Here is a 17046-nt window from a genome sequence, read left to right on the forward strand (position 1 = left end):
CAATGAAATGTTTCAAAACATCGTTTATAATTTATAAAACAACATACATACATACGTTAATACCACTGTGTTTATGTATGTATGTGTGTTTTTGTTTTCTTTTTTTGGCTGGAACAATACATCATATTAAATCATTTTGTTATTGTTGTTGTTGCTTTCTGTTGAAAATGAAAACAAAACGGAACAAAACAAGCCAAACAATATGAATTTAATACACAAAGGGCATCGTTTAATAAACAGGAAATATAAGCCGGTGTAAGTAAGTGTGAGTGAGTGTTATGAGAATATGTATATGCCGTAAAATTAGGGTGGCCTTTACTTAAGAGTATGTGTTCTAGTTCAGTTCTAGTTCGGTTCAGTTCAGTTCTATCAGTTCTAGTTCAGTTCTAGTTCAGTTCTAGTTCAGTTCTAGTTCAGTTCTAGTTCAGTTTTTAGTTCTAGTTCAGTTCTAGTTCAGTTCTAGTTCAGTTCTAGTTCAGTTCTAGTTCAGTTCTAGTTCAGTTCTAGTTCAGTTCTAGTTCAGTTCTAGTTCAGTTCTAGTTCAGTTCTAGTTCAGTTCTAGTTCAGTTCTAGTTCAGTTCTAGTTCAGTTCTAGTTCAGTTAGTTCAGTAGTTCAGTTCTAGTTCAGTTCTAGTTCAGTTCTAGTTCAGTTCTAGTTCAGTTCTAGTTCAGTTAGTTCGTTAGTTCAGTTCTAGTTCAGTTCTAGTTCAGTTCTAGTTCAGTTCTAGTTCAGTTCTAGTTCAGTTCTAGTTCAGTTCTAGTTCAGTTCTAGTTCAGTTCTAGTTCAGTTCTAGTTCAGTTCTAGTTCAGTTCCTAGTTTAGCTCTAGTTTCAGTTCTAGTTCAGTTCTAGTTCAGTTCTAGTTCAGTTCTAGTTAGTTCTAGTTCAGTTCTAGTTTAGTTCTAGTTCTAGTTCTAGTTCAGTTCTAGTTCAGTTCTAGTTCAGTTCTAGTTCAGTTCTAGTTCAGTTCTAGTTCTATTTCAGTTCTGCTTCAGTTCTACTTCAGTTCTATTTCTCTTGCAGTTTTTGCTTAAATTTAATTATTGTTTAATTTTTGTTTTATTAATGTTTGGAGCCACTCTATTTAAAAAATAAGTGTGTTTTTATTTATTTTTATGACCCGTATTAAATCACTTTGAAACCAATAATAATTTTATTGAGCTTTTATGGTTGCCAAATATTAAAAAAAAGATTTCGGGCTGTATGAAGATTAAAAGGAAGAGAATATAAAGAAATTAATTTTTCAATAAAGAAATATAGAGAAAATTGCAGAATTTGTTTATAGCTTCAATGGCATAAGCATTTTAGGAAGAAACTACGCCCTTACCTATAGAAATAATGCAAACTTCGTGCTTGCTATTTAAATACGTTTTCACCACAACTAAAAAATGTCACAAACTATTTATAATGTGTCAAAATATGTATTTTCTACTTTTTGCAGTTACAAATAATAAAAATAACCAATTTCTACATTTTGTAGTAGTATGGAGAGCTCATCTGTATGATTGTTTTTCTCTTATTGTTCCTTTTTAAAAAGCATGAAAAACAATTGCACAACCATAAAACGAAGTACGCTTATTTGCACTCAAATTGTAACAACTACTGACAAAGAGCTTCGAGGAACTCATGCATTTGTATATAAATGCAACAATCATACGCCTTACACGCACTTTAGCGAAAAGAAGCAAGAAAAAAGTAAGGAATAAAAGCAAACATTTTAACTGACAGCCAGCTGACATTTGTCGCACTATAATAATTGCGGAAAAATAAAGTTTTTGTAAAAAAATCATTTGCAGTAACAATAGCTGAGTTACACTTCTTTGTGTAAAAAACAGAATGAATGAATTGAATTTGTATAAATGAATTTCATTAGCAAAGCTTTCAATTCTTCTACTGATTAATTGTAAAACTTAATAATTTTCTTAAGGCTCCACTGCCTTAAGAATAGAATAGAGTGAAATAGAGTACAATAGAACAGAACTAGAACAGAACTAGAACAGAACTAGAACAGAACTAGAACAGAACTAGAACAGAACTAGAACAGAACTAGAACAGAACTAGAAACAGACTAGAACAGAACTAGAACAGAACTAGAACAGACTAGAACAGAACTAGAACAGAACTAGAACAGAACTAGAACAGAACTAGAACAGAACTAGAACAGAACTAGAACAGAACTAGAACAGAACTAGAACAGAACTAGAACAGAACTAGAACAGAACTAGAACAGAACTAGAACAGAAACTAGAACAGAACTAGAACAGAACTAGAACAGAACTAGAACAGAACTAGAACAGAACTAGACAGAACTAGAACAGAACTAGAACAGAACTAGAACAGAACTAGAACAGAACTAGAACAGAACTAGAACAGAACTAACAGAACTAGAACTAGAACAGAACTAGAACAGAACTAGAACTAGAACTAGAACAGAACTAGAACAACTAGAACAGAACTAGAACTGAACAGAACAGAACTAGAACAGAACTAGACTACAGAACTAGAACAGAACAGAACAGACTAGAACAGAACTAGAACAGAACTAGAACAGAACTAGAACAGAACTAGAACAGAACTAGAACAGAACTAGAACAGAACTAGAACAGAACTAGAACAGAACTAGAACAGAACTAGAACAGAACTAGAACAGAACTAGAACAGAACTAGAACAGAACTAGAACAGAACTAGAACAAAACTAGAACAGAACTAAAACAGAACTAGAACAGAACTAGAACAGAACTAGAACAGAACTAGAACAGAACTAGAACAGAACTAGAACAGAACTAGAACAGAACTAGAACAGAACTAGAACAGAACTAGAACAGAACTAGAACAGAACTAGAACAGAACTAGAACAGAACTAGAACAGAACTAGAACAGAACTAGAACAGAACTAGAACAGAACTAGAACAGAACTAGAACAGAACTAGAACAGAACTAGAACAGAAGTAGAATAGAACTAGAACAGAACTAGAACAGAACTAGAACAGAACTAGAACAGAACTAGAACAGAACTAGAACAGAACTAGAACAGAACTAGAACAGAACTAGAACAGAACTAGAACAGAACTAGAACAGAACTAGAACAGAACTAGAACAAAACTAGAACAGAACTAAACAGAACTAGAACAGAACTAGAACAGAACTAGAACAGAACTAGAACAGAACTAGAAAGAACTAGAACAGAACTAGAACAGAACTAGAACAGAACTAGAACAGAACTAGAACAGAACTAGAACAGAACTAGAACAGAACTAGAACAGAACTAGAACAGAACTAGAACAGAACTAGAACAGAACTAGAACAGAACTAGAACAGAACTAGAACAGAACTAGAACAGAACTAGAACAGAACTAGAACAGAACTAGAACAGACTAGAACAGAACTAGAACAGAACTAGAACAGAACTAGAACAGAACTAGAACAGAACTAGAACAGAACTAGAACAGAACTAGAACAGAACTAGAACAGAACTAGAACAGAACTAGAACAGAACTAGAACAGAACTAGAACAGAACTAGAACAGAACTAGAACAGAACTAGAACAGAACTAGAACAGAACTAGAACAGAACTAGAACAGAACTAGAACAGAACTAGAACAGAATTAGAATAGACATTTCTTTTTATATTGAAATTTAGTTGCGAAGTATTTTTATTAAGGATCTTTAAACTAACATGTCACCATGTTGCAAATCCTATGACACACAAATTAAGCTGAACATAATCCTGTACAAGTATCGGTATAAAAAAGGAAGCATGAAAAAATCCATAAACAAGCTACAAGGACATACTCATACAAAACAACTCCTTAAGAATAATTGTAAAGTGTATGCAAATTTCCAACATACACAGTTGTATGATTATTAGTATGTATGTACATGATATGTATATGATTTTAGATTCATTAATTGATAAAATCTAATTATATGTATAAGGCCAAATTACAGTCAAATAAAATATTTGTGAAACATGGAGAATTTCTTTATCGAGAAACCTTGGAGAATTACCACCTTTTTAACCGTTTGTTATTTTGTTTGTTGGGTTACAGCGAGTTTTTTATTGTTAACTTTGTTGTTGTTTAACATTTTTATGTACATTTAATGTTGCTGTTTTATTTTACTGGTATTTACGCGTAAAGGCAGTGATTGTTGGCTGCCACTTCGTTTCACTTGTTGTTACTATAAGAGGCAAGAGTGTAGTATGTATGTGCAACTGTTTGTGTTGCACTTACTTATTTATATTTGGCAGAGTTTGGGGGATAAACACTTGGATTTAATTTTTTGTATTCCTTTCCTTTTGTCTCCAGGCATGTTGCCAGTGTTAAATGTGGCTCAAATTTCAGTTTTACTTTTTTACTTTTATTTTACTGACAGTCAGTCAGTTTGACTGTAAGTCTGTCTGTCTCTCTGCCAGTGTTATATTGTGGGTATAAAATTGCAATGATGAATGCACTGATGAATCCTGTTGAATTCCCAAGTGCATCCTTTAAATGTGGTAGATATATTTTTTTAATGCCACCAAAAGCTTTCCTCAAAGCAACAATATAAAAAAAATTGAATAATGAAAGTACGAAAAAAAAGTGTGAGAATAAATGAATAAATATGTATAGGTAGTAAGTATGTGTGTGCGAATATGTGCATTTTGTTGTTGTTTTTATTAAAAATTTTTATACACTTGGCTTTCTTTTGCTGCTTCTTTTTACAACTTTTAGTGGTTGGATATTTTAATATTAATTTTATATTTCATTTAAATTTTAAAGCATTTAAACAAACAATAACAAGTTTGAATGAAAGTCAAAAAAGACAGGATTAATTGTCTGCAAAGTCAGTCATGCAAGTATAATATAACCCAGCAAACACACAAGTTAATGTTTGTCACTTGGTAGCAAAGACATTTATAATATACATATTTGAAACACCTGTAATAATAAAGTTTAAAACAATTGCAATTAATTGTTGTTATCTATATTTTCATAAATGAGAAAATGTTTACTGGGTTTTCTCTACATATGTATACTTATTATAGTAATGTGTATATATTTTCAAATTCATTGACTAAAGGTAACTGATATTATTAATTTATTCCTTCATTTTTTTTCTGCCATCAATGTGCACTGCACACATCACATTTATGATCATCATTGAGGCGTAAAATTAATTTGTTGCAAGAATGACTGAATATATGAATGAACAGCGTATTTAATGGCAAATGACTGCAACTTTTACTTTAAACGTTGACAAAAGAGAAGTAGAGAGAGAATGTTAATAATTTTTCTATATGTGCCTGATTGTATATTATTTATTGGTTTTGTCGAGTGACATTGATATTTAATAAAAGAAATAGTTTTTTTTTATCATTATTATGGCTATTATTTTTTTAAATATTTTTATACGGTCCCAGTATAGAGTAGTAATTAAGTATTTTTCATATAACTGGACTGGTGGTTAAATAAGACAGGGATATATATATGTATTAAAAAGCGGCAATACTAACGATATCTGACAAACACTACAAACGAAATAAAACAGAGCAGAACTGGAACAGTACTAGAATAGAACTAGAATAAAGCTAGAAACAGAACTAGAACAGAACTAGAACAGAACTAGAACAGAACTAGAACAGAACTAGAACAGAACTAGAACAGAACTAGAACAGAACTAGAACAGAACTAGAACAGAACTAGAACAGAACTAGAACAGAACTAGAACAGAACTAGAACAGAACTAGAACAGAACTAGAACAGAACTAGAACAGAACTAGAACAGAACTAGAACAGAAAAAGAACTTTTTCACTCAATGTATAAAACATTTCTTTTTATTTCCCTATTTAACGTAGAGTACTTTTTAAAACAATGTATTTTGTGGTACTTTTTTATTAAGTACTGTTCAAGTACTCATTTATTCGTAAAAATTTATTTTTTCTGTTAAAATTTCATAACTTATTTCATTACATTTCATTTAATCCAACAGTTACTTTGTTTGTGTTTTTAATTTCTGCAAATTAATGTTTTGTAAATAAATTTTAATCAACATTTAAAGTCATAAGTGTAAATGACTGCATCAAATTTGTGGACATTAATTCATATTTAACAATCAGTCAGTTATTCATTTCCATCAGTTGTCCCTCACTTAAGTAAAGGATAAAAAGTAATAAAATTACTTTTTTTCAAAAAGCACAAGAACTTTTATATAATTAAACCACAGATTTCACTTTAATTATAATTTATAGGAAATATGTAGTAATTTCAAGATAGCATTAGTAATTTTGTTTAGCTAGAAACACAAATTTACCCTACTTAAACTATGTAGTTAACCCCCTGACTTTACGTTTACTGAACTCCTTTACTGCTAAAATGCTTTCCTTTGGAATACTAATTTCAAATGAAATTTTTGGTATTTTAACTACAAATTAAGCGATGTGTTAATTGCCATTAATTTGTATGCCACTCTTTGGGTATATCTGTATGTGTGTGTGCTGTTCTGTGTAAATGTGTTGATTTTGTGGCTTGGCAAACTGTTGATTTGAGGGTAAATGAATTGAACATTATTGTGGTTTTTTGGTATTTTAGTGACCATAATGTATATGACTTATTTGAGAGGGGAGAATGAGGTATAGAGGTTGTAGAGGTTTTATATTTTAAAGTTTATTAAATTTAAATATTTTTTACGTTTTTGTATAAAAATCTTACCTTATAGGATCCTAGATTTTTAACCGAACAGGCCAATTTAATATTACGTCCAGCAGGTACAGTAACATTTTCAATATATTCAGTAAATTCGGGTTCTTCGACGACAGCTGTATAAAGAAAACAAAAAAAAAAATACAAATTAAACAATTAAACATTTAGGAAATCAATCGCCTATTAAAATATTTTCAAAAAAGGTTAATTTTTTGTAAATTAAACCATTTATAATTATATTTCATATATCATGATACAATTTAAAGATAATAACAACAATATTATACGCAATTGATGTATAGTAAATGTGTTTGTTTATGTATATTTATAATGCTTATGTTGTTGTTGTTGTTATTGCTGTAATTTGTATTTAAGATAATATATAGTTTTGTAATTAATTTCAATCAAATTTCAATTATTGAACTAATAAATTAACTGGCAATAAACATAAAATGTTTACCCACCAATAACAATGAGGCAATTGTAACATACAAAACATATCAATGTGTTTATACGAGTTGGGAATGAAAAGTTATTATAAAAAACCTGTCAGACAATAGGCTATAGCCTGCACTATAGACTATAGTCTGGACTATAGACTATAGTCTGGACTATAGACTATAGTCTGGAGTATAGACTATAGTCTGAACAATAGGCTATATTCTGAACTGTAGTCTATAGTCTAGACTATAGACTATAGTCTGGACTATAGACTATAGTCTAAACTATATACTATAGTCTCGACTATAGACTATAGTGTGGACTATAGACTATAGTCTGGACTATAGACTATAGTCTGGACTATAGACTATAGTCTGGACTATAGACTATAATCTGGAGTATAGACTATAGTCTGAACTGTAGTCTATAGTCTAGACTATAGACTATAGTCTGGACTATAGACTATAGTCTAAACTATATACTATAGTCTGGACTATAGACTATAGTGTGGACTATAGGCTATAGTCTGTACTATAGACTATACACTGGACTATAGACTATAGTCTGTACTATATACTATAGTCTATAGTCTGGACTATAGACTATAGTCTGTACTATATACTATAGTCTATAGTCTGGACTATAGATTATAGTCTGGACTGTAGTCTAAAGTCTAGACTATAGACTATAGTCTGAACTGTAGTCTATAGTTTAGACTATAGACTATAGTCTGGACTATAGACTATAGACTATAGTCTAAACTATATACTATAGTCTGGACTATAGACTATAGTGTGGACTATAGACTATAGTCTGTACTATAGACTATACACTGGACTATAGACTATAGTCTGGACTATAGACTATAGTCTGGACTATAGACTATAGTCTGGACTATAGACTATAGTCAGGACTATAGACTATAGTCTGGACTATAGACTATAGACTGGACTATAGACTATAGTCTGGACTATAGACTATAGTCTGGACTATAGACTATAGTCTGGACTATATACTATAGTCTGGACTATAGGCTGTAGTCTGTACTATAGACAATAGACTATACACTGGACTATAGACTATAGTCTGGACTGTATACTACAGTCTGTACTATTAACTATAGTCTGGACTATAGTCTGATCTATAAACTAAAATTAACTATCACTGTTATGTTTACAGTATTAAGTTAATTGTTTTCCTTATTGAAAAGACTTTTCGGTTTATCTTTATATGTATAAAAATCATACTGGTATAAATGTGTATATATTGGATATGTATGTATGTATATATTTCTTCTTCATATTGCATGTATAAACAAATAATTTAACATATAACGTTTCCCTTTTTTACACTTCGCCCACAAAACACGCAAAACATTTATAAACTCATACATACAAACACTTACAAATCCATACATGTATAACATATATATAATAATGTTTGTCGGTATGTATGTACTTCGGGTAAACCTAATGATATGTAAACGATGTTGTTAAATGTTTTAATAGGAAAGCACATACACACACAACCCGATAGTAACATACGGGACATACAAACATAAAATCGTTAATTGTTGGCAATCAAGTATAGTTATCCAAGTATCCTCGCGAGTTACTCACAAGTATTCAAGTGACTTGGTGAGTAACTCGCGAGGATATTAATTTATTTTGCTCCCCTTTGAAACTGCAAGGTATTTCGAAATTGAATGTGAAATTTTTTCAAGTATGTATGTATATGTATGTTATTCATTCTCGTTTCTAATCATCGTTATTATTATTACACTGCAGCAGCAGTATACAGAGCGTCGGAGAGAGATAGAGTTACTTTGCCAGTTTATATTGACGATGGTAGTGGTGATGGTGTATGGTATTCAATGAATTTTCACAATACAAACAACATCAACAAGTCTGTCTAAGTTACATGTGTTAAACATGAATGATTGAAATTCTATTCGTAAATTAAAGATAGTAAATGAAAGCAGGAAGGGGGAGGGGATGTGTACTATGCGTTATAGTGTATGAAATGTTTTATATGGTTTTTAACAATGGCGATTATGCCGTTTGAATTTGATCGACTATTGAGGTCAAATAGAAAGAATATTTGAGGCTTTATCAAGATTTTAAGTTGTTTTATTTAAGCGAGATTACATATATTGCTCTATTTATAAATTTGGACTTTTGTCTATAGTTTTATTTCTATTAACTATAGTATGGACTATAGACTATTGTCAGGGCTGTAGACTATAGTCTAGACTATAGAGTTTAGTTTGGTCTGTAAACTATAGTCTTAATTATAGGCTATAGTTTAGACTATACTTCGGTACAAAATGTAAAATTTAGCACAAAATTTAAAATTTAGTACAAAATTTAAAATTTAGTACAAAATTTAAAATTTAGTACAAAATTTAAAATTTAGCACAAAATTTAAAATTTCGCTAAAAATTAAAAATTAGTTCAATATTTAAAATTTAGTAGAAACTTATAAATTTGCCCAAAAATTTAAATTTAGTACCAAATAAAAATTTTGATTGAAAATTTAAAATTTTATCGAAAAATTAAAAATTTTATACAAAATTTGAATTTTAAAACAAAAATGCATTTTTTTCAATGAAGATCAAAAATTTTGAATTTTGCACAGAAGTGATTTCATTGCAAAATATTTTAATTGAACTTTGGGGCGTATGTGGAATATTTTTCATACTAATAAATAGCAGTAAGTATACGCTGTTAGATAGTTGAAGCGTTACAAAGATTACTGAAAATATTCTAAAACTTCTCAAACATCCTCTATACTAAATTTTTTCAGTTTTCAACTCAATTTTCATTTAGTTAAACATTTTAAATTTTGCTCTATAATTTTAAGTTTTTACTTAATTTTCAGTTTTGTACTAATTTTTCAATTTTGTTACTTCGTGATAAATTTTTATTTTATATTAAAACTTCAATTTTGTACTAAATTTTAAATTTTGTACTAAATTTTAAATTTTGTACTTAATTTTAAATTTTGTACTAAATTTTCAATTTTGTATTAAATTTTCAATTTTGTATTAAATTTTCAATTTTGTGCCAAATTTTCAATTTTCTTTTGAATTTCAAATTTTGTTCAAATATAAAATTTTAATAAAATTAAAATTTTGTCCTAATACTTAATTATATTATTTTAATACTTAATTTAATTTAAATTAAAACGGCAGTTTATTTAGTACTAGCAAATAAGGTAATTCAAAATCTATAAATAAGTATTTGTACATATATATTTATGTATATATGTTCATAGTGGCAACAACAATAATTGTAATTGCATGTGCATATATGCATTGCGTAAAGTCAAATGTTGAAATCGTCTACGTGACATACATATAATACGTAATACATACGTATTTATGTATAAAATCCATATTTGTGTATTTAGCTGGTTTAAAAGCCACAACAATAAAAAAATTCTCCTACATTTTCACCAGCACAGACACACAACCCTAATAAAAAATTCTCTCAAAATAAGGCTTTTTTGCAATAAAAAATGTTTAAATCTGTGAGGCTCTGGAGATAAAGTGTAATTTCGAAAACAAACTATTTAAATAAAGCTTCAATCATGTTATTCAAATCGTTTACAAAAGAAATTTAACATTGAAAATTTCTCGAATTCTCGAATATTCCAAGAATTGATTTTCTTATTCCTAAAAGACATGCATACTTTGGGGCAAAATAATTGGTACTTCTTAAAGAACTGCATGCTACTTTATTATATGCACCCCGCAGGTACATTACGCAAACAATCACTTAAACATGTGTTTGTGCATTTAAATATGTATATTTAAACTAGTTCATGTACATAATTGAGAAACAATAAATATGTAATAAATATGTATATGTATGACAGTCGACAGGAAGGACGGGAGGAAAGATTTCATCCCTAGAAATTTTATAATTGAAACTTAAACCCCCATTTTCTCATTGTCTGATTATGTTTTATCATAACGATAAATTGACGTTTTACATACAAAAATTATTTTAACCGACAGTATATCCACCTGTTAAACGATAACCGGAGGTTGAGATATTGGCCCAAAGACAGTCAAATAATTAAAATTCTTATTATGGCCAAATAAATGTTTGATATTTGACAAAATACTTCTTTTTGCAAAATCAAAGCATATTTTACACTAAAAGTGGCCGCCTCAAATATTGTAAAATATTTAAGCGTTCGTTTAAGGTGAATTACCAGTAGCCAATAACAACTCTATGACATAAAGTGAAAAAACGTAATGATATACAACTTAAATTTGATTTAAATAAATTTACAAAATGACACAAATTAAAAAAATTAGTTAGTTAGTTAGTTAGTTAGTTAGTTAGTTAGTTAGTTAGTTAGTTAGTTAGTTAGTTAGTTAGTTAGTTAGTTAGTTAGTTAGTTAGTTAGTTAGTTAGTTAGTTAGTTAGTTAGTTAGTTAGTTAGTTAGTTAGTTAGTTAGTTAGTTAGTTAGTAGTTAGTTAGTTAGTTAGTTAGTAGTTAGTTAGTTAGTAGTTAGTTAGTTAGTTAGTTAGTTAGTTAGTTAGTTAGTTAGTTAGTTAGTTAGTTAGTTAGTTAGTTAGTAGTTAGTTAGTTAGTAGTTAGTTAGTTAGTTAGTTAGTTAGTTAGTTAGTTAGTTAGTTAGTTAGTTAGTTAGTTAGTTAGTTAGTTAGTTAGTTAGTTAGTTAGTTAGTTAGTAGTTAGTAGTTAGTAGTTAGTTAGTTAGTTAGTTAGTTAGTTAGTTAGTTAGTTAGTTAGTTAGTAGTTAGTTAGTTAGTTAGTTAGTTAGTTAGTTAGTTAGTTAGTTAGTTAGTTAGTAGTTAGTTAGTTAGTTAGTTAGTTAGTTAGTAGTTAGTTAGTTAGTTAGTTAGTTAGTTAGTTAGTTAGTTAGTTAGTTAGTTAGTTAGTAGTTAGTTAGTAGTTAGTTAGTTAGTAGTTAGTTAGTTAGTTAGTTAGTTAGTTAGTTAGTTAGTTAGTTAGTTAGTTAGTTAGTTAGTTAGTTAGTTAGTTAGTTAGTAGTTAGTTAGTTAGTTAGTTAGTTAGTTAGTTAGTTAGTAGTTAGTTAGTTAGTTAGTTAGTTAGTTAGTTAGTTAGTTAGTTAGTTAGTTAGTTAGTTAGTTAGTTAGTTAGTAGTTAGTTAGTTAGTTAGTTAGTAGTTAGTTAGTTAGTTAGTTAGTTAGTTAGTTAGTTAGTTAGTTAGTTAGTTAGTTAGTTAGTTAGTTAGTTAGTTAGTTAGTTAGTTAGTTAGTTAGTTAGTTAGTTAGTTAGTAGTTAGTTAGTTAGTTAGTTAGTTAGTTAGTTAGTTAGTTAGTTAGTTAGTTAGTTAGTTAGTTAGTTAGTAGTTAGTTAGTTAGTAGTTAGTTAGTTAGTTAGTAGTTAGTTAGTTAGTTAGTTAGTTAGTTAGTTAGTTAGTTAGTTAGTTAGTTAGTTAGTTAGTTAGTTAGTTAGTTAGTTAGTTAGTTAGTTAGTTAGTTAGTTAGTTAGTTAGTTAGTTAGTTAGTTAGTTAGTTAGTTAGTTAGTTAGTTAGTTAGTTAGTTAGTTAGTTAGTTAGTTAGTAGTTAGTTAGTAGTTAGTTAGTTAGTTAGTTAGTTAGTTAGTTAGTTAGTTAGTTAGTTAGTTAGTTAGTTTAGTTAGTTAGTTAGTTAGTTAGTTAGTTAGTTAGTTAGTTAGTTAGTTAGTTAGTTAGTTAGTTAGTTAGTTAGTTAGTTAGTTAGTTAGTTAGTTAGTTAGTAGTTAGTTAGTTAGTTAGTTAGTTAGTTAGTTAGTTAGTTAGTGTTAGTAGTTAGTTAGTTAGTTAGTTAGTTAGTTAGTTAGTTAGTTAGTTAGTTAGTCGTTAGTTAGTTAGTTAGTTAGTTAGTTAGTTAGTTAGTTAGTTAGTGTAGTTAGTTAGTTAGTAGTTAGTTAGTTAGTTAGTTAGTTAGTTAGTTAGTGTAGTTAGTTAGTTAGTAGTTAGTTAGTTAGTTAGTTAGTTAGTTAGTTAGGTTAGTTAGTTAGTTAGTTAGTTAGTTAGTTAGTTAGTTAGTTAGTTAGTTAGTTAGTTAGTTAGTTAGTTAGTTAGTTAGTTAGTTAGTTAGTTAGTTAGTTAGTTAGTTAGTTAGTTAGTTAGTAGTTAGTTAGTTAGTTAGTTAGTTAGTTAGTAGTAGTTAGTTAGTTAGTTAGTTAGTTAGGTTAGTTAGTTAGTTAGTTAGTTAGTTAGTTAGTTAGTAGTTAGTAGTTAGTTAGTTAGTTAGTAGTTAGTTAGTTAGTAGTTAGTTAGTTAGTTAGTTAGTTAGTTAGTTAGTTAGTTAGTTAGTTAGTTAGTTAGTTAGTTAGTTAGTAGTTAGTTAGTTAGTTAGTTAGTTAGTTAGTAGTTAGTTAGTTAGTAGTTAGTAGTTAGTTAGTTAGTTAGTAGTTAGTTAGTTAGTTAGTTAGTTAGTTAGTTAGTTAGTTAGTAGTAGTAGTTAGTTAGTAGTTAGTTAGTTAGTTAGTTAGTTAGTTAGTTAGTTAGTTAGTAGTTAGTTAGTAGTTAGTTAGTTAGTAGTTAGTTAGTAGTTAGTTAGTTAGTTAGTTAGTTAGTTAGTTAGTTAGTTAGTTAGTTAGTTAGTTAGTTAGTTAGTTAGTTAGTAGTTAGTTAGTTAGTTACATCAAATACACTGAAGACAACATAGCCCCTGTTGTGCCCCCTTTCCAGTGCTCAGGCGGTAATCGAACACACAACCTCCGATCATGGAGACTACAACACTGCTCCTGGAGGCCACACCATTTCAACTTTTAGTACAAAGGTAAAACTTTTGAACATTTCTTACAGAATTTAAATTTATTTTCTTCAACTTTTTTGTTGCTTTTTAGCATTATTTCATATTAAGTTTTTAGTACTTGATTTAAAATACAATTAATTTAAATTTGTCGTTTTTTTTCCTTTTTAATTGTTAACTTAAATTACCGTTTTTGCAGTAATATTGTAATTTAATATTTGAATATATTTTTTCCTCAATTGTTTGGGCAATATTTGTCATGTTCAATTGATTTCAATGGCAACGTACAAGCAAAGCAACAACACAGACATAATTTATCATCGAACAGGCAGAGAAAAATTGCCTCTACAATTGTCGGACACGGCTGCATGAATACAACGCGGGTTAAAGGTTTGAAAAACTAAAAGAAAATAAAATAATTCCCCTAGTTCTGCTATACAACTCGTATGTTATTATTATGGCTAAATGTTCAGAGTTTTATTTTTTTTTATTTTGATAGGATATAAGACTAATGTTTTTTCGAGTGATTTTTTGCAATTGTTTTATATTTGTACAATATTTTTTTATGGCTTTATGTTGGACATACATATAGATCCCATAATTCCAGACTCTGTATATAGTTGAAGAGAGATGTAGGCTGACAGTAGAAATATAAAAAATATTGTCCTTTCAGAAAACCAATTGAAAAACGTGTTTGGCATTTGAAAACATTAATCCATTTGAGCTTAGTAAAGTTGTTAGTTTTTGTGTAGATTTCTTTTTTTGTTTTTGAATTTTTTGGTATTTTTTCAAATATGTTACTATTCTAATCAAACATTTCATACTAGTAGTATTTTTAGGTTGTTGCCACTGGCCATTTGAAAATATGGACAAAAAAAAATCTAAATAAAAGCTAAGAATGAAAAAAAGTGAATAGAATGTCCAAAAAATGTTTTGAATGTAACATGTGTGTGGAGAAACATGTTTTCGATAAGAACTGTAGTTCACAGGAACTAAAGTGCAGATTTTACTTAATTGTAACTATGAAGATTGTTGTAATCTCTTTACACCCAAAAAACTAACTGACTAACTGCTAGATTATCTAGCACTTGTAAAGTAAACAATGCATCTCAGTCTCCATTACAGAGAGTATGTGTTTATCTCATATATATATTTGAGTATTGAAGACGATTCCAAAAACCACCGGGTAATCTCAAAATATATCTGCGAAAAAGAAACATGAATATTATTGCTTTTACGCGTTAATTCTTCTAACAAATACATACATATGTATTCCTCACATACATACATACCTTACTTAAGTATTCATATAGAGGTAGTTGTGCATTAAGCCCCTAGTTATGTGCTTTGAAATTTAACTAGAATTTTTATTTATAACTAAAACAAATCATTTAAAAGATAATAAATTTAGCAACTACTAACAAGAAATTATAATCATTATAAATTCTATTATTTTTGTTTATTCTACCATTGCTTTGTCCTAAAACACCTAAAGGTAGTCTGTACTTATTGTCACTTAATTTAATAAATGACCAAATTGCCCTTGTTTAGTTTATTCATAAGTGTTTTGTGATTGTTTTTCATAATTGAAAGGCACTTTTTGTCTCTCATAGAATTATAGCAATTATAAAATAATAGTAAATTATGACAGTAATAATAATACTATTATGTTTTAAAGCCTATTGAATTGTAACAATTAAACATGAGGAAGTATTTCACCACATACATAAAATCCTAATACATCTATAAATAAATACATTTAAATTTACTTACATGGTAATATGTAAACAAACGCATGTACAAATCTATGTAAAAGCTCTCAACTAGCATTTCAGAAAAGTTAACTTCTTGTCTGCAGACATATAGTCCATAAATACTGCTTTGCGATAACTTATGAAACCAAATCTATTTGGATATAATATTTACTATAGACTAGACTATAGACTAGACTATAGACTAGACTATAGACTAGACTATAGACTAGACTATAGACTAGACTATAGACTAGACTATAGACTAGACTATAGACTAGACTATAGACTAGACTATAGACTAGACTATAGACTAGACTATAGACTAGACTATAGACTAGACTATAGACTAGACTATAGACTAGACTATAGACTAGACTATAGACTAGACTATAGACTTGACTATAGACTAGACTATAGACTAGACTATAGACTAGACTATAGACTTGACTATAGACTAGACTATAGATCATTAAAAACCAGAAGATTTCTGAAAAAAATAGTTTTCTAGATTTTTGATTTAGGTAGCTTTCCTTATAGTTCATATATTATAATATATATCTGTAGGCTTATACTCATGCATATTTAAACAAGTTAAGACAAGACTTTAATTACATGCTGCATAAACATTACAATAGAGTTTATTGAATTTAAATTTAATTTTTTAAAGAATAATTTAAATCATATTTACTTCTTGCTAGTGCAACATTTAAAGGATTATATGGCAAAAACATATACACATGTATATATGTTATACACCCAGAGAAAAATCACATGGAGTTATATTTTCAAGTTTGCAGTTTTCATTTGAGGGATAATTTTAACATAATATGATTGCTGCAAATACAAAACTCTGATAACGCTGATAATGCTGGAAGAGGAGTTTTAGTTTTAGAATGATAGCTGCAATCATAGTTTTTCTCTATGTGTACGTGAAAGACAAACACACATACTATTTACATATTTGTTGGCCTTTTTGTATACAAATCAAAGCTTAAAGTTTTCATTACAAATTAGTGTCATTCCTTTAAAAAGTCAACAATACATACATATACAAACTCACATGTAAACTATTCAGCAAAGAGAAAGCTATATGAAAATATCCAACCAAGGAGTATAGAGACAACAGATAAAGACCGAAAGAGAAAACTTAAAGCAGTTTGAGTGTTGGCTAATTTAAATATGGAAATATAAACTCTAAGAGTTGTATATATATAGCACAAAGATGACATTTGTCATTAGTTGTGTTTAGGAATATCCTTAACAATATCCTAACACAGACACATCAGTGTGTACACATACATTGATGTTTACACATGAGTTTTACTTGTTGTCAGTTTGAATTTTTAGTTTTATTTGTCTTGTTGTTTTTGTGGACTTAAGGCTATCGGTGTTTTGTTTATATATGTAGTTGAGTGTATATGTGTAA

General features: G+C 28.9%; 1 protein-coding gene across 1 annotated transcript in view; it reads right to left on the reverse strand.

The window, feature by feature from the left end:
• The window catches only part of LOC119612350 (protein amalgam-like), a gene marked incomplete at its 3' end in the record, with an annotated part of 49173 nt that overhangs the window by 30764 nt on the left and 1363 nt on the right, over positions 1 to 17046 (reverse strand). Inside the window, exon 2 of the mRNA XM_037968153.1 lies at positions 6691 to 6797. Coding sequence (XP_037824081.1) covers positions 6691 to 6797 — 107 coding nt within the window. The remainder of the gene's footprint in view (positions 1 to 6690; positions 6798 to 17046) is intronic.

The sequence above is a fragment of the Lucilia sericata genome, unplaced genomic scaffold (genome assembly GCF_015586225.1).
Source record: "Lucilia sericata isolate MDLA Ls3-8-SP2 unplaced genomic scaffold, ASM1558622v1 Contig001656F_arrow, whole genome shotgun sequence".
Classification (NCBI taxonomy): Eukaryota; Metazoa; Arthropoda; class Insecta; order Diptera; family Calliphoridae; genus Lucilia; species Lucilia sericata.